The sequence below is a fragment of the Megalobrama amblycephala genome, linkage group LG1 (assembly GCF_018812025.1).
Source record: "Megalobrama amblycephala isolate DHTTF-2021 linkage group LG1, ASM1881202v1, whole genome shotgun sequence".
NCBI lineage: Eukaryota > Metazoa > Chordata > Actinopteri > Cypriniformes > Xenocyprididae > Megalobrama > Megalobrama amblycephala.
In genome coordinates, this window is record NC_063044.1 from 54,397,323 (window position 1) to 54,416,425 (window position 19,103).

At 34.9% G+C, this 19,103-nt stretch overlaps 1 protein-coding gene across 1 annotated transcript in view; it reads right to left on the reverse strand.

Annotated features, from left to right (window-relative positions):
• The window catches only part of abca3b (ATP-binding cassette, sub-family A (ABC1), member 3b), a 53,181-nt gene that overhangs the window by 24,515 nt on the left and 9,563 nt on the right, over nt 1-19,103 (reverse strand). The window contains 9 exon segments of the mRNA XM_048201790.1: nt 39-103; nt 106-184; nt 3,550-3,731; nt 3,816-3,989; nt 8,821-8,941; nt 10,606-10,722; nt 10,808-11,067; nt 13,325-13,490; nt 16,621-16,748. Of these exon segments, the coding sequence (XP_048057747.1) occupies nt 39-103; nt 106-184; nt 3,550-3,731; nt 3,816-3,989; nt 8,821-8,941; nt 10,606-10,722; nt 10,808-11,067; nt 13,325-13,490; nt 16,621-16,748 (1,292 nt within the window).

The window sequence follows — 19,103 nt, forward strand, 5'->3', positions numbered from 1 at the left end:
TCTAATAATATTAATGCAGAACACGGTGCATCCGATACCTTAGCCAAATGTTTGATCTTGACCCCCGAGACCAGTCCAGCTGGCTCCTCTTCAATAAATTCCCCTTCGTCGCCTTCTCAGCATCCTCATCATCCTCCTTCTCCTTCAGAAAGGCCACACGAGGGCTGCTGCACCAGTACGAGGGCTGAGGGCAGATGAGGAGGTGAAATATTAGACAACCATTTAAGTTATGCAAGATATTTTTTTTACCTTAAAATTCATAAAAGTTTACAGTCCGCAGACATCTACTTTTAGTAGCAAATTTCACGATGAACAGCCACTGAAAGTTTATGCGCATAACCCTTTTCTCTCACCTCTTTCTCTATATGTCCAAACGTGCGGTCATATTAGCGACATTTTGGCTAAATTTCACGGGCAAAAATGTTCATTTATCTATTGTCAATACAGTAACAATTTATGAAGCACAGAAATCACATTCAAACCAAGAAGAATTCTGTTGGTTCATGCGGCAAATTTACCCGACTGTGAACACGAGGTGAAATCTGCATGGGAAAAATCTCTTGACCTCTTGTGAAATACCCGATTACCTGGATTCCTACTGAAATTACTGGATTGCGCGAAAATTCACTGAACAACGGTAAATGCAACCTATTTTTATTTTCTGCCCTGCTGAAAAACATGCTTAAACCTGGTTTGCTGGTCTTATTTTGTTTAAGATGTTCTCCTAGCCAGGCCAAGCTAGTCTTTAAAAGTCCCAAAATTCCCCTAAACCAGTGGTACTCGTTTTACTTGATCTCAGTGCTGCGTTTGACACTAGAGATCATAAGATACTCTTAGATTGACTACAATATTACACTGATATTTAGGGACAAGCATTAAGGTGGTTTAGATTGTACCTATTAGACCGTCACCATTTTGTCTATTTAAACAGGGAAAAATCTAAGATAATGTCAATAAATTATGGAGTGCCACAAGGATCTGTGTTAGGCCCTCTGTTGTTTTCAATATATATATATATATATATATATATATATATATATATATATATATATATATATATATATATATATATATATATATATATATATATATATATATATATATATATATATATATATATATATATATATATATATATATATATATATACACACTACCAAGTTTGGAAACATTACTATTTTTCATGTTTTTGAACAAAGTCTCTTATGCTCATTACGGCTGCATTTATTTCATAATAAATACAGAAAAAACAATAATATTGTGAAACATTATTACAATTTAAAATTATGGTTTTCTATTTTAATATAATTTAAAATTAAATTTATTTCTGTGATCAAAGCTGAATTTTCAGCATCATTACTCCAGTCTTCAGTGTCACATGATCCTTCAGAAATCATTATAATATGATGATTTGATACTCAGTTATTATCAATGTTTGTTGCTTATTATTTTATAACCTGTGATACTTTTTTCAGGATTCATTGATGAATAAAAGGTTAAAAAGCATTTTTTCAAAATATAAATCTTTTCTAACAATATAAATCTTTACCATCATTTTTTATCAATTTAACACATCCGTGCTGAATAAAAGTATTAATTTCTTTCAAAAAAAAAGAAAGAAAAAAAAAATACTGACCCCAAACCTTTGAACAGTAGTGTATATTGTTACAAAACATTTCTATTTTAAATAAATTCTGATATTTTTTAACTTTTTAATTCATCAAAGAATCCTGAAAAAGTATCACAGGATATAAAATAATATTAAGCAACACAACTGTTTCCAACATTGATAATAAATCATCATATTAGATTGATTTCTGAAGGATCATGTGACACTGAAGACTGGAGTAATGATGCTAAAAATTCAGCTTTGATCACAGGAATAAATTACATTTTAAAGTATATTAAAATAGAAAACCATAATTTTAAATTGTACTGGTAGTGTGTATATATATATATATATATATATATATATATATGTATATGTGAATTGAATTGGTTCTCAACCTTTTTAGACTCCAAGGACCGCCATAAACAAAATTTTCGACTTTTCCAGTTGTTTGTGAGTTACTGGATAAGGATTTTTTTTTTTAAATATTTTTTTTCCCCTTACAAATTATGCTTAATAAAATATACAAATTGCATAACTAGAAAAATGTATAAAAATTCCCATGGAGTCATAACATTTATTCAGTTAGGCTTCCTCATATATCCAGGTTTTCCTAAACAGTGAAAACCCTGATATAAGAAAATTAAAAATTACTAAAAGAAGATATATCTTGATTTTTAGTTGTTTTATCTTATTTTTTTGTCTTATATTAAACCATTTGGAAATTTAAGGCTTGCACAAGGCCTTCATTTATGTGTGAAGATTTTCAGATGTATGCAGATTTATTTATTTTTTGACAAAAAAAAAAAAAAATCTTTGTGTTTACATACATTTAGAACAACTGAATCAAGGGTTTTGTGTGTGTATACAGATAAATAATGTAGAAAAAGTAAAAAAAAAAAAATGCCACTGAGATGAAGGGAATCATGTTTTTTTAACCAAGGAAAAGAGAATTGGGGTCATATAGACCCCAACTGACAAACAAACAAACTGCAAAATTTAAGGTGACATTTATCATGTCTGTAGAATGAACTGTGTGGGAGTTCAAAAGTGCCAAAGTTCAAATCCCTTACGTGATCAACAACGATAATAAAGATGCTTGCCTTAGAAAACACAACTAAAAACATATATTAAGTAACTAATTAAGTTTAAGAAATTCTTGTAAGCCCTGTGAAAACATTTACAGAATAGCTCAAAAACCAGGTCGCCACAAATCTATTTGACACAGTGGTCACACTGTTTTCAGACAGCAACTGCGTTACATGAATGCATGTGTGTATAAATGTGCTAGACATCCAGACACCACCGAGACAAAGGTGTGACCCAGAAGGCCATTGTTTCATATCACTTTCACTTTTCTTCAGGGTCTTTATTACCGGCCCGTTGATAAGCCAGTCTGCAAACACAAGCAATGACGCAGTGGGTGTCCTACTTATACAATAGCTCTGCGCAATTTGAGCCACTGTTCTTCGCACTTCCTGGCCGTCTTGATGACATAAGCAGGGTTTTCCTGCCGAGACCAAATGTTTCCTGTCTTTTGAGGGCCCATCGGTCAGGAAATCACTCCAGTTGCATACATGCAGGATCTCATGGGTGAACCGCTAATCTCTGCAACAAGTTCACAAGGCCAAAATAAGCCTGTTTTGACCATAGTTTCGCAAGAACGCCAACACATGTGATGTGCACGAGGAAGTTTGTGGATTGTGGAAATAATCAATGCACTCAAAACGAAAGCATAGCTACACTTTTGACTATCTATCTATTGGTTGCCAGGTCTTTCCCCAAATTGCTCCTTTATAGTTCTTCAGATTATTAAAATGTGCTTCACACTAAGAACAAAGTGGTTCTTTCAAGAACTGTTCACTGAAAGGTTCTTTGGGAAACCAAAGACAGTGACCAAAAATACAGCTACAGACAAAGTGCATGTAGGAAATACGTACCAGCATGAAGAAGTACCATGGACGAGGGACACCATACTCTCCCGGAAACACCGCTTCCACGTACCAGGCGACCAGAGCGTACAGCACAGCGTCTAGCAGCAGCAGTCCGATCACCTGGGCCAGCGAGAAGTCATCGTCCACCGTTACCGGATCAAACACGTTACTCCACTGGATGCCCGTGCCTGAGGACAACACAGGATCAGCTTGAGATGCATGGCAGCATGGTTAGAGCAACAATAGTGTCAGGTTTAGTTCAACTCCCTGACCTTTGCCCTCAAACATGCCGATCAGCTGGGCTCCCATAGCCATGGCCACATTGGAGATGAGGCAGGCGGAGACTTTCTGGGCATGTGATAGCAGGTCATAGCGCGGCCACAGGAAGACGTACGGCAGGTAGCTAAAGAAGTAGATGAAGCCGCCTGCTGCTGCGGCCACATTCGCTACGGGAGAGAATGACACTGAAATTAGATTTTGCTTAGAATTAAATTAAAACATCACAAAAACCAAGTCATGTGCACTGAAAAAGATATAATAATTTATATTTTACCATAAGATGACTTTTAATACGGGAGTAACGATATTCAAACCGAACCAAAAAAACGAGATACACCACCCACAGTACGAACCGTGATACTCTCATGGTGTACTGAACATGCCCCGCCTCCTGCTGCCCCACCCAGCCTTGGTCCATTGGATCTACACAACGAATACATCATTGTAGCCTAACTGTTGTTGCCAAGTCTGAGGTTTTCCCACGTAATTGGGTTACATTAACTTGTAATTGCCATGGGTTCAACTTGTAACTTTAACTTGTAACTTGGTTGCCATGGGTTGTTTATCATGTCCACTGGTTGAAGTGACCCCAAATAACATGATATGAATTTTACCAGGGGAACCCAGAAAAAAAACAGATTTAAAAAAAAAAAAAAAAAAAAAGGAAGAAATTTTGTTTAGTTTTCTCCCCGATTTACCGAACTGAACCAAACTGAACCGTGACTTCAAAACCTAGGTACTGAACTGTCAGTTTTGTGTATCGTTACACCCGTACTTTTTTTAGATCTTAAAAATTAATAACATTTCCTCCCACAAATTTTCATACTGTAAAGTTTTTTTGGAGGGGGATTTCCAGTTATTCACAATGTTGATTCTCTGAATAAAATTACTGTAAAAAAATATTCAATGGTGATTTAAATAACAACAAAACAAATACTACCATTTATAAATACTTTATTTAAATAATATTTATTTTTATGGTTTTATGGCTAATATTTATTTTATTTATTTATTTTTAATACAATTCAATTAAATAGCATTTCATTATTTTTTTTACATTATATCAGTGTGAATTGAGGGAAATGTATGTAAAATAAATAAATAAACAAAAAACAAAACAAATTACAAAACAAGGTACCAATTATATTTCTTGTCTTTTCTAGAAATCACTCAAATATGCTGATTTTGAAGATAAATTTTTATTTTATCAATGTTAAAAAATTTTGTTACCCTGCTTCATATTTTTGTGGAAACCATGATTTTTTCCCCAGGATTCTTTGATGAATAGAACTTATTTGAAATAGTAAACTTTTGTAACATTATAAATGTTTTTACTTGGTCAATTTAATGCATCTTTGCTATTCATTTCTAATTAATTCCTTACAGATGAATAATTTTACTGACTCCAAACCTTTGAAAGGTAGTAGTGTCAATTTAAATATGTACATTTCTATGGAAGCCTGTTCAAAATAAGAAATAATTTTTGGGTGAATGTGATCTAGACGTTTTTGTGACATTCTCCCTCATATACACACCGCATGAGTTTCAGTGTATGAGACTGAATGGACATGATGTGAATGAGTTCAATCCCATGCAATCACACACACAGCCTTGAACATCCTTCCCTCCGACCCTCAACCAGCCATAAAAGAGTGAACGAGAGAGAGGTGATGGCAGAAAAGAGTGGCACTGCTGTTCATCAAATGGAAGAAAATGACACGCTGCTATTTTTACATTCACATCTCAAAGGGACGCATAGATGCGGAGAGCCTCTTCAGACTCAACAATATGTCATTTGGGGTTTGAATGGGCTGGACAGGCAGAGCAGGACGTGTTGATTAAGGTCCATTTTCAGCCTCTCTAAACCCAAAAGAGGACGAGACTCTATGGGTTTTTGAATAAAGGAGGTCGTTGAACCGCAGAGATTCGATTTCAGACATGTAACTGTGCTGTAAGAAAAAGTAGCTAACCTTGATCTACATCACATATATCAGCCGTATAAATTCACATCAATAAAAGCTTCTCAAATAGTGACTTGCATGATAAACTTTGTACTTCTACCTACGTCACACATGACCTTTCCAACGTGATTACAAAATGCATGGTGCATCGCAGAGCTAGTGCAAGATGAGCATTTGTGGTTATAAATTATATCATTTCTATTCTTTTTAGAAAAATGACTGATGGTTTCTCTAGATAAGACTCTTATTCCTCAGCTGGGATCGTGTAGAGCACTTTGAAGCTGCACTGAAACAATTTTGATCTTCAACCCGTTGGCCCACTTGAAGTCCACTATATGGAGAAAAATCCTGTTTTCCTCAAAAACCTTAATTTCTTTTCGACTGAAGAAAGAAAGACAAACATCTTGGCTGACATGGGGGTAAGTAAATTATCAGGAAATTTTAATTCGGAAGAGAACTAATCCTTTAATAATGTTTCAGTTCGAGCCCGAGCCGGATTCTGAAAATGCGGATGATCAGCCAACCAACTTGAGCAGTCCGAAATTAGTTTTCCATTTTCTTTAGGCAAAATACTTCTTTTTTATTTTGTGGTGAAATTAATGGAGTATGAATGATCTCTTATATTCATTTTGTTTCAGAAATGGTTGGACTAAATTTGAAAACACAAAAAGCTAACTGAAGATGCCCTGGGCAAATGAAACATGAACTTTATGAATTGGTAAATCCTACTATGAACATCTAAAATATTACTGTCAACCAAAGCATTTGCCTGGAGTCTAAACAAGAAACCATTTCTCTTAAAAGCACTGGGTGTGCCGCAGATTAATGTACACATAACTCTGCTGATGACAGCAAACATATGATATTACAGTACCTGTGGCAGCAATATAGACATGCAAAGCCTCATTTCCTCATGCAGTACACACATATTTTGAAAGGTATTCATGTTTCTTGCTATATCAGAATTTAAAGCCTGAAAGCATGGAAATTTTAACTGTTTTCTGGATCTTCGGGAGGAGATTGGAGATTTAAGTTTAATTTCTACATTTCCAGAACTGTTTATTTCACACCGACATGAGTTGTTCTGAGTTTGGGCGGGCAATTATATCGCGGCTCCACTTCGAGTTCACTATGCGCAGACTCGAGACTCAAGATGTCAGCACCATATTGGGACACTGGTGGCGTCACTTACTACAATGGAAGAGAGTGAAGGTGCGTCGTCCATCTTTTTTTTTTTACAGTCTATGTCTGTTCCTCACACAAATCACAAAATTTTGTTTCATTTTGACTTTTTGGAGCCTTGTAGAAATGGTCACCCTCCACTTTTATTGTCTGGAAATGAACAGCCTAGAAAATCTCCTACTAAATATTCCTTTTGTGGATGAACTACAGATTTAAAGGGGTCCTTGTGGCAAGCAGGGTGGGGCAGAGAGCCGCGGGCACGGAGCGAGGCAGGTGGCGCAAGGGTTAATGAGCGTCACCTGTGCGCCACACTGGTCTCGAGTTCACGGAGGAAATCCGGAAGAATGAAAGGAGGAGTGACGACAGTAAAGGACAAAAGAGGACCAGGCCTGGGACATTTACATTGGTAATTTTGGTTTAACTTATGTGACAGGGCTACCGCTTTACTTTTGTTTTGTTATGTGTTTATTTTGTGATTAAAGTTTTACATTGAACGCTCGCCAGTTCCTGCCTCCTTCTTAAACATTGTTAAAATCCTATTATGCTTTTTATTTTTTTTTTACATTTTCTACTTTATATAGTGTGTAATGTTGCTGTTTGAGCATGAAAAAGGTCTGTGAAGTTACAAAGCACAAAATCACTCCAGAGGGCGTTATTCTCTATATCAGTAAGCAGTGTTTGTGAACACATCACAATATTCCTCATTTAAATAATTCCCACCCAAAGTATTCGCAAAATAAAGGGGCAAAGCCTGGTTGAGTTAGTTATTAGTGTGTTGAAGCTCGCGGTTATGGTAAGGGGCCTGACATTTATGAAACACGCTTAAAGCAGTTAACCAATCACAACACATTGATCCAGCCGACCAATCAGAGCACACTGTGCTTTTCTGAAAGAGGGGGTTCTTAGAGACTACAACTAAACAAACCTTTACTGACAGACTGGGAAGAGAGGTGCTGCAACAATGACAAATAAGTGAAAAATGATGTGTTTTTTTGAACATTCAAGCACAAAAACCTATTCTAGTATAACCCAAAAACAAAATCAATTCTTTGAAAAAGTGCATAACAGATCCACTTTAATGCAAAATCTCTCCATCAAACAATACATAACAGCCTTTTCAAGTAAAAAGACATTCTCAAAACTGTGTAGTTTCCATAATGACTAAGTTGTGAACAAAACACAAAACAAAATGGTGGGTCTGTACACCAACGGCCATTTGATTTTATATTCTTTCTTTTCATTGGGATGAACAGTTGAAGCATGATGAACCTCTATGGATCTCCTCTTAAAGCAGGTATACAGATCTTATTATTAGCTCACTTGAGGGCTGCCGCGCACATAAGCGCCAATCAAACGCAATAAAGTCCAGCCACGAGTTCTGCTTTTACTCACTAAAAGCATTTCAAGCAGCAAAAAGGGTCAATAACTGCTACCTGAACATTTTCCACAGCTGGTTACCTGCTTTTACACACAGTTTGTGGTTTTGTTTTGCAGAGAAAAGAAAGAACTAAAGCAGGTTATGGACAATGCAGAGCTGATTTTCAAAAGCTTTATGCATGCAAAGTGTAAATGTAACAATCAGTAACTCGTTATGTTATGACAAAGATAGACCGAACGAGTCCTATTTTGTGCCTTCATTCCTTCGATCACCTTTTCTTGCTCTTCGTTCACGTTCTACTATCTCCTTCCTTTGATTATGAGGCTTTGTCTCTCACAGAAATAAGCCTGCTCAAATTAAAAACCGCTGCGTGCGTGTGCAGATGAGCGCTACAAATGTACACTATCATGGTCCTACAGAGAATACAGCGTAATGACTATTACGTTCTGAGATAGAAAGAGTAGATGGAGAACTAACCTCTGGAGAAGAACACGCTGATCATGAAGTTGAAGTTAATGGTAGTTGTGGCAAACACCAGCAGGAAGAAAAACACCAGCGTGGGGTCACTGTAGGTCAACACCGCTCCGTTAGGACTCACCTAAAAGAAAACAAAACATACATTATCTACTGTAGATATGACTGTTTGGCAAAACTAGCAAATGGTGTGGAATACTAAAGATGGGAATCAATTTGATTCTCATTATACTTAATGATTCAGATTCCTTAATGAATCTATTAACGATTCACTGCACTCCAGTAATGATTCACTGATTACATTTTTGGTGCTGTTGAAATTATTATTATGATTATTATTATGGCCAAATTTCATTTAATACATGCAAATTACTAATTAAAGAAAACAACTAAATAATATGTTTTATTTTTAAGTTTTATACAAGTATTTATTTGAATTGTAGTGCTGTCAAACGATTAATCATGATTCATGTATATATTTAACTACAACAAAAAATATGTATATATATATATATATATATATATATATATATATATATATATATATATATATAAAATATTGTGAAATATTATTACAATTTAAAATTATGGTTTTATGTTTTAATATACTTTAAAATGTAATTTATTCCTGTGATGGCAAAGCTGAATTTTCAGCATCATTACTCCAGTCTTCAGTGTCACATGATCCTTCAGAAATCAATCTAATATGCTGATCTGATACTTTATCAATGTTGAAAACAGTTGTGTTGCTTAATATTTTTTTGGAACCTGTGATACTTTTTTCAGGATTCATTGATGAATAAAAGGTTAAAAAGAACAGCATTTATTAAAAATATAAATCTTTTCTAACAATATAAATCTTTGCTATCACTTTTTTTTTAATCAATTTAACACATCTATATATAAATATTATTATTATTTTTTTTTTTTCTTAAATATATACATGTGTGTGTATATTTATATATACGTAATAAATATACACAGTATACATATTATGTAAACAAATTTATTTTGGATGCGATTAATCGTTTGACAGCACTAAATTATACATGCACATAATTAGTTTTGTATTAAGTGCTTTATATTTTAATAATTATTCCTATTTCTGTTCTTTTTAAAGGAAGTTTGCATTTGTTAACATTAGTTAACATGAACTAACAAAAATACTTCTAAAGCATTAATTAATCTTAGTTAAATGTTAATCTCAATATTTACTAATACGTTATTAAAAATCAAAAGTTGTATCAGTTAATATTATTTAAAGGACCTCAGTTTATATGAACTAACAAAGATTAATAAATACTGTAACAAAAGTATTGCTCATTGTTAGTTAATGCTTTAACCAATGTTAACTAAAAGATCTTTATTGTAAAGTGATTTCATTAGCGATTCTTGTCATGTTTTTGAGGACACAATTAATTGGTCTTAACTTTATACTACAAAAATAGGTAAAAATATTTTTTTTAAAAATGCAATACTGGAGGCAAAACTAAATGCATACTGTATCTGTGAGTACATGCTGTCACACCAATACCATCTGTATCAGTGAAAAAAAACAGACATTCGAGAAATGTTGACAGAACTAAATATCATGATGTGGTTGCAGTGTTTTTATGAAACAAGCAGAACTTGTTCTGAATATAAACTGGTTCTCAATTCTCAAGCATAATGCTGAGTCATCAAGAAGTTAAAAAACAAAGACAGAAATGAAAAGATTATAATGGAATTTATAGAAGCAAAATGTACTTAACAAAGAACAGATTATATCACCAAAGTGCCTCTGTTTACCTGGACGCAGAGGAGTACAGTGACAAAGAAGATGGAGATGGAAAGGAAGAGGAAAAACATGAGGAACCAGGCGCTCCAGTGCAACCAGTTACTGAGACCCATCATTCGCATGTACTCCTGCAATAGACACATGACCATTATATTTACGTTTTGCATTAAAACCAACATAATCCAGTTTCTTTCAACCCAACAAGTTCTTCACCTTTAGTTTCCTCTCCTTCTCCTGGACCACGGCACGGACGATATTTAGAGACGTGTAGGTGAAGCTGAGCACTAGCAGCAGGGGCAGCTGGTTCTGGATGGCCAGGATGAAGACGTCATAGATGAACGCTGGGTAAGGGAAGCGGGAAAGCAGTACTTGCGTTTGCTTGAAGAGGGTCGCCGCTTTCGTACTGTTGTAGGCCTTCATGATGGCTCGGTCCACCGAGTGCTGCACCTGCAGGAAGCCCTCGCGGTAATATCCTGTCAAGAGATGTCAGACAGACGGATACGTTAATTATAGGACTGGTTTCACAGACAGGACTTAGATTAAGCCAGGATCAGACCTTAATTCAAATAAGACATTGTGACGAGCAGGGCGGGCGAGAGCCGTGAGGGAACGGCGCGAGTGTTAACGAGCGTCAGCTGCGTGTTGCACCGGTCTCGTATCTCTCACGGAGGAGTTCTGGAAGCATAAAAGGGGAGCGTCGACAGTGAAGGACGAGAGAGGACCAGGCCTGGATTTTATGTTGTGTTTCATTATGTTTATGTGGCCGGCAGTCGTCCGTGACGGACTGCCAGCATTACTTTCGTTTTGTTCTTTGTTTATTTTATATATTAAAGTTTGTTTGAATGTTTGCCGGTTCCCGCCTCCTTCTTCCCGTATCTATGAACTGTGTTACAGAAATTTAAGTAGCTTAAAAAAAGATGTATTATTCGATCTTTTTAAACCAAAAAAATTTATATTTGGATTTTTTTTTTTATATTTTAATTAATCTGAAGAGAATGAAACTTGGTGACTTTTGTCCCACTTGCTATGTAAACCCACACAAAAACTGGACTTGATATCAAAAAGACTATACAAAATAGTCACACTTGTGTTCTTAGCTACCAAAAATGACTGCCATATGAAATAAATTGGGAAATACAAAAAATACAAAGCAATTTCATAATGTAAACAATATGTGTGTTAAAATTATTTCAGTGTTAAAAAAAAATAAATAAAAAAATAATCACTCACTATCCTTTACAGCACACAATACCATAAACAATAACCTGAAAATGGCTGTAAATTTATGATTTAAACAGATTTCAGCTTGAAAAATAAAGAAGTTTTAACAGAAGGACCAATGTAAATGCTTTTATAAAATTACAAGCTTCACATTTCTGATTCTCACTAGGGGCGCGAGAGGTCCCGGGTTCATCCCGGACGAGCCCCCGTTTGTTATGTTGCGTCAGTTACGCTTTTTTTCGTAAATTGAATAAGCGTTGTGAACTGTGAGAGGTGTTAAACTTTCTTCATAAGTTGAATAGGGAAAGCTTAGGATGTAGCGTAAGTGTTTTGACCTGCGAGAGGTGTTACACTTTCTTCGTTAGTTGAATATGGAAGGCGGTCTGGTGGAAGCTAGATATTTTACTTCATAACTTGTTAAATATGGATATTTTTCTTACATCAATGCATCACTTTGCTCAAGAAGGACTTTATTAATCCCCTGGAGCCGTGTGGAGTACGTTTATGATGGATGGATGCACTGTCTTCAGCTTTGTACTCGTTGGTCCCGTTCACTGCTCGGATGCGTCAGAACATTTATTAATATAAATCAGATTGTGTTCATCAGAAAGAAGAAAGTCATATACACCTAGGATTGCTTGATGGTGAGTAAATCTTGGGGTAATTTTCATTTTAAAGTGAACTAATCCTTTAAAACACCTATAAATATTTATTTTGAGCTTCAGGAAGTTACTATTTCTCAAAGCGTAGACATTCATTCAAAACTCCTCGCTGCTCCTAATGGCTTTTCAAACCATAATGACCCTCTAAGATCAAAACACTCGCTATGCGGTCTTTTGCACTTCCAGTATAAAGCAACTCAATGCAATTAAATGCAGATGAAAGGACGACGTTGAAGCTTGAAGAGTCATGGAAGTAGAGATCAAGCTGTAATTTGTAGCACTATGCCAAAAATAGAGGTTGTCAGTCATCAAAGATCAGACAGGACACTAACGCAGTGCTCATGATTAATAACAGACATGCTGCAGGCGTTTTGAAGCTGTCGGCAACACTGTAGGCTGTCGGGCAAAGGGAAAGCTAACTAATCCACATTACTTCCTAATCAATAGCTAGCACCGTCACAGGAAGCCACCGATACAGGAAGAGATCGTTAAAGAAGCAGAGATGAGAGAACAGGCTGGTTTATCTCATCTGTTGATGGTAACTGACAGTAAAGGTGGTATGTTCAAGGAAAAAATTTGATCGCAAACAAAGAAGTTATTGGGTCTAATTTGTACATTGATGGGTGATTCTTGATTACAGAGCTTTTTAATGAACTGGTATGCATATAGTTTTGTGGCTGTTATCTTTGAAACATATATTTTAAGGCATTTAGCAGATATGCACATACATTTACAGACATACTCTTGCAGGGAAATGCATGATATTGATGACTACTTTTCCATGTTTAACATAAAACAATGAATCCTTACCACCAACATTTCCCACAATGCACCAGTGCTGACTGACCTGGTGTGCCGCCGTATGGCTCGTGTTGTTCTCTGGGCCCGGGCAGCTGGAACAGCGGGAACAAGCTGAGCGTGTGCCAGTCCATATCATAGTTGGGGTTGAGCTCGGACTTCTCGCGAGCCGGAGCGTTTCTGGGACTGTACGTGAAGCGCAGATGATAGCTGACCTGCCATACACGACATCAAGGGTTATTAAGCATATGATTTTTGTACAACCAGGCTTAAGAGTTCATCTATTAATCCTCTGGAATAACATGAGAGTCTTGATTAATAGCACATCGATCAACTGTTATGGGGTTTGAAACTAAAACCATATGGTTACCACATCAGATAATATTGAATAATTCTCAATATATACTTCAGAGTGCATGTAATATTTAATTTTACAGCTGTGAGGAGTTGAAGTTCTATATGTCTTGTACTTCAAAGACAATTTTTTTATAGGGCTGATTTAGGGGGAAAAAAAACAATCTGGAATGTCATAAGAACGTCATGTAATGTAACATGTGTTTCATTCATACATGTAGTTACATTACATTATATGTGTGTACTCACTAATGCTTACAACACCCAAAAAAAGAAAAAAAATAATACTTCTCTCTAAAGAAATTTGAAGCAAATTCATAATTCTCCAGTGTAGAGAAGTGTACAGGTATGGAAGCTTGTTTCCGCCACTAAATAAAAAATAAAAAGGGTAACTGCGACTTTTTCATCTCACAATTCTGATTGTCTCACAATTGCAAGATGTAAACTCACAATTGTGAGAAATAAAGTCAGAATTGAGTTATAAAATGTCAGAATTGTGAGATATTAACTCACAATTGTGAGACAAAAATAGCAGTTCTGACTTCTTAGAATTTAGATATAAACTCGCAATGGCGAGTTATAAAGTCCAATTCTAAGGAAAAAAGTTTATAACTCGCAATTCTGACTTTATAACTCAATTCTGACTTTATAACTCACAATTCTGACTTTATATCTCGCAATTCTGACTTTATATCATGCAATTCTGACTTTATATCATGCAATTCTGACATTAATAACTCGCAATTCTGACTTTATAACTCAATTCTGACTTTATAACACAATTCTGACTTTATATCATGCAATTCTTACTTTATAACTCACAATTCTGACTTTATAACACAATTCTGACTTTATAACTCAATTCTGACTTTATAACACAATTCTGACTTTATATCATGCAATTCTTACTTTATAACTCACAATTCTGACTTTATAACTCAATTCTGACTTTATAACTCACAATTCTGACTTTATAACTCACAATTCTGACTTTATAACACAATTCTGACTTTATAACTCAATTCTGACTTTATATCATGCAATTCTGACTTTATAACTCACAATTCTGACTTTATAACACAATTCTGACTTTATAACTCAATTCTGACTTTATATCATGCAATTCTGACATTATAACTCGCAATTCTGACTTTATATCACGCAATTCTGACATTATAACTCACAATTCTGACTTTATAACTCGCAATTCTGACTTTATAACTCGCAATTCTGACTTTATAACTCACAATTCTTACTTTATAACTCACAATTGTGAGTTTATATCTTGCAATTCTGACATTTTAACTGACAATTCTGACGTTATAACTCGCAATTGTGAGTTTATATCACGCAATTCTGAGAAAAAAAGTCAAATTTGCGAGATAAAAAGTCACAATTATTCCTTTTTTATTTTTTACTCAGTGGCGGAAACAAGCTTACATATACAGGAGTTTTTTTCTCTCAGGGGATGAATAAGATTTCCTGACAAAATTTAAGAAATTACCATCACAGATTTTTATCATAATAATTTATTTTTTTCTAATAAATACAGCCTTGTTTTTATCTGAATCAAATTCAATTCAGCATCTACTCCCAGGTGAGTGTCAACTGTTCATCTGACAAAATATTCAATTAGTCACCGACAAAAATGCACACGTCTACTGGAAATATAAATCCGTAACTTTGGAAGAATATTTTATACACACAGTGAGACATCTTGGGCCTTATTTAACACATGAGGAAAACCAATTTCTGTGTAAATCAATTATAAAACCTTAACTCTTATAAGTTAAGAGTTACAAAAAAATATATTTTATGAACACTTTACACAGACATGTGCTTTCCATCGAGGCTGATGCAGGACCTGCACCGGAGATGCGGTAAACTCAATAAACCCTCAGCGAAGGACTCGCTGCCCGTGACCGAGGAACGAGAGCTTTCATCATGAGAGATGATGATTCACTCATGTCCTTATGAGAAGAGACCAGACCAGACCTCATCTCTCCATTAGACACATAAAGAAACCTCAAGAAGAGCATCTCAAAATGGCTGAAACGGCTTCAGCTGGAAGAATCAGTGGTTCATAAACACACAAGCAGGCGTCAGAGACATGAAACCAATATGGTTTGAGGGTATATGTTGCTAGAGCACTAATGGCCTGAGATTTGACATTGCACTTTCCACTTCTTTGAAAAACAGATTATTTTGTCCTCAAATGTTCAGAAAAGCACATTTTCTTCAGGAACACTGCTTTAAGCAACGGTAATCATCATGAAAGATGCACAAATGCGACTCCCACAAAAACATGCTGTTTCACACCAAAATCAAAAGAAAACAGTTTTGTATATGTTAAAATAATCCTATTTTTGGATCATTTGTCAATTATTTCCAACCAATTTTCTAAAATCAAAAGGATATAAAAATACTTATGCAAATGAAATGTAAATACAATTTATGCAGTTTTTAAGTTTAAAAATAAAAACTTTTTCAAAAAACTTTTTCCAAACTTTTTATTTGGAATGTATTATGAGTAAATAGCATGGAGTTTTGCATTAATGAGAATTTGAGAGGAAATGTGTTTAATTATCATGTAAATTCATGCAAATATTGTTACAATGCAAAAATAATAAATAAGCTTCATTTTCTTTATGCAAAATATGTAATTTTTAATTAATAAAAATAATTCAATATACTTAATTTTGAATTAAATTAATTTTATTTAAATACTAATACATTTGGTAATGTATCTATTATATATATATTTATATTTATATTATATATATTATTTATAATTTATTTATTTATTTTTTACATTGAAGTGACATTTCTTCACGAGATTCATCCACACAACGAATTAAAGCATTCAGTATGCAGCTGTACAGGTTGATCTTGGCTAACAGGAGGAGGTAAACAGGAAGACTGTGATTGGTTGAAAGCCCAGAGGAATGCTAATGCATTAACACACATGTCTGTCTGGTTTGAGAGTCTCACCTGCAGAGGAAGAGGCTCATCGTCGTGGCTGAAAGGATGTTCAAACACAATGGCTGCCAAGATCTTGCCTGATTGTGGGTCAGTTTTCACAAACTCCTCAAACTGCTCCTCTGTTTCAAAGCCACGGACTGGAAAACAAGACGTTATATCATTAGTGCCACATACGTCACTATTTAAACATCGAAGACTCGAGGGGGGACTCTTTTCACGCCAGACAGAAAGAAACCACCTAGCAACCACCCAGATCACCTTAGCAACAACTGGCAACCACCCACGACATTTTAGCATCACTGCAGCAAAAAAACTTCAGAAAAATGGTAGTTCATATTGTTATGTGATCAATTCAGTACACAAAAAGTTTAAAATGTGTTTTAGTGTCATGCAATTTTAATATGATAATTATATATTAGTTAATTAATAATTACAATAATTGTATTTTAATAATACTCATTTATAAATATAGCTGCAAGCAGCAATTACGGGCCAAGCACAGAGAAGTCATGATAAGTCATTCAATCATGGCTGTGAGCATCAGACCAACTGCAACAATGAGCAATTAAAGACACATTAAGATCATTTTAGGCCAATATGCAGCCTCAGAGTTGTTTTGGCATCATGCCATCAAATCTGTTGCTGTGGTATACGAAAATGGTTTTGTCTATCGGCACGAAATCCAAACACTTTTACTGGCATGGTCTGAAGATTCGATTTTGGTGAAAATCAGACCAACAGTCTAGGAGGAGTTAAAGTATGTTTTTACAGAAAATCAAAATGGTGGACAGGAAGTTCGGCTGACTATTGCAAAATTGGTATCCATGTTCTCGGGATGACCCAAGGAATCCATTTTATTACAATAGGCTATTCTAATCAAAAGTTATTAGCGTTTTTTGGAAATTTCATTATAGCTTCTGACCACAAGGTAGCGTTGCCCCAAAACTTTTTGAGTACCGTCAGGGCATGGTGCTGAAGACGCATACAGAGTTATGTAAATATACAGCAAAAAAAATATATATACATAGCATTTTACGCTAAAGCATTGCAGAGATATAGCCTCACATACATTTTAGTGTGCTTTTAGTCGAGTTCGGTTGCGCGTTATTCAAGAGCGGTTTGACAAATTGATGTCAATTCCATATCTTTTTGTCGGCATGGTCTGAAGATGATCTGGTTCAATTTATGTGAAAATCGGACAAAAAGTCTAGGAGGAGTTAGAAAAAGTTTTTTTTTTTGTTTTTTTTTGAAAATGGCGGACTTTTTTTTCATGATGGAATCGAATCAGCTTGAGCCAAGGAATCAGAGGAAAACAGAATTTTTTAACAAAAGTTATTAACACAAACGTGAGCGCAACTTTGGATAGGTGTTGGCACTAGAGGGATTGAGTTAGAGACTCCAAAATTGCTATGATTAATGTTCCGACTATCCTCTATCTGTGTGCCAAATTTCATAACTTTCCCGCAAGTGATTCTATGGGCTTCCATAGACTCAAGAACAGAAGAAGTATAAGAACAAGAACACTAATGATTATTGCTTGGCCCCTAATAGATAATCATTTTGTATTAATCCACCTAGAAACCCTCCAGATTACCTTAGCAACACCCTGGCAACCACCCATAACACTCTAGCATCATGGCAGGAAAAACACATTCTTTAGACAAATGTAAAATGTTCATATTTTTATAAGCAATCAATTTATTGCACAGAAATGTAAAAAAAAAAAAAAAAAAAATTAATTTTAATATAATTTTATTAGTTACTTAATAATTATATTTAAATAACAATTAAATCAAATTATTAAAAACACCCAGGAAACTACCTACTTTAGCAAAGAAAACATTGTATTCTTCAAAGAAAAGAAAATTTTTATATGCGATCAATTCAGTGCGCAGAAAGTTTGAGGGTCAAACTGATAAAGACAGATTAATCGATGTGAAATTTAACCATTTAAGCAATCATACAAAACCATGTGACCTTTAAATAAGCTATGGACACTGGCTCATCATTTGACCTTTAAAATAATTGATTTTCGGATTTGTCAGCCTACTGTAAACATAAGTTAATGATATCATGACCACTAGGTATTTCATTTTCCGCAAAGAAAATAATGTTAAAAGGAAAAGCTAATGAGACACTCTGCAAAGCTGGGAATTCAGCCAGGTCACGACTGGGATTTACAACCTAAATCCAATTAAACACACACACACACACACATAAACCGGCAAGTAAGTGAGGTTCTTTAAAGGAATATTTGACCAAAAATGAAATGTGTTATTATTTACTCATCCTCTTGTTGTTATAAACCCACATAATGGTTTTTTGTGTGTGTGCAACAAAAATATGATATTTTCAAGAAACTTTTAGCATTACATTCATTGGATATAAAGTGGTCTAGGGATGATTAATTCGCCACTGGTTCCCTCAAGATTTTCCTATGGAGTTTTACAGTAGGGTTTTTGAGTAAGGTTTCCATGACTTTGCAAAGCAAG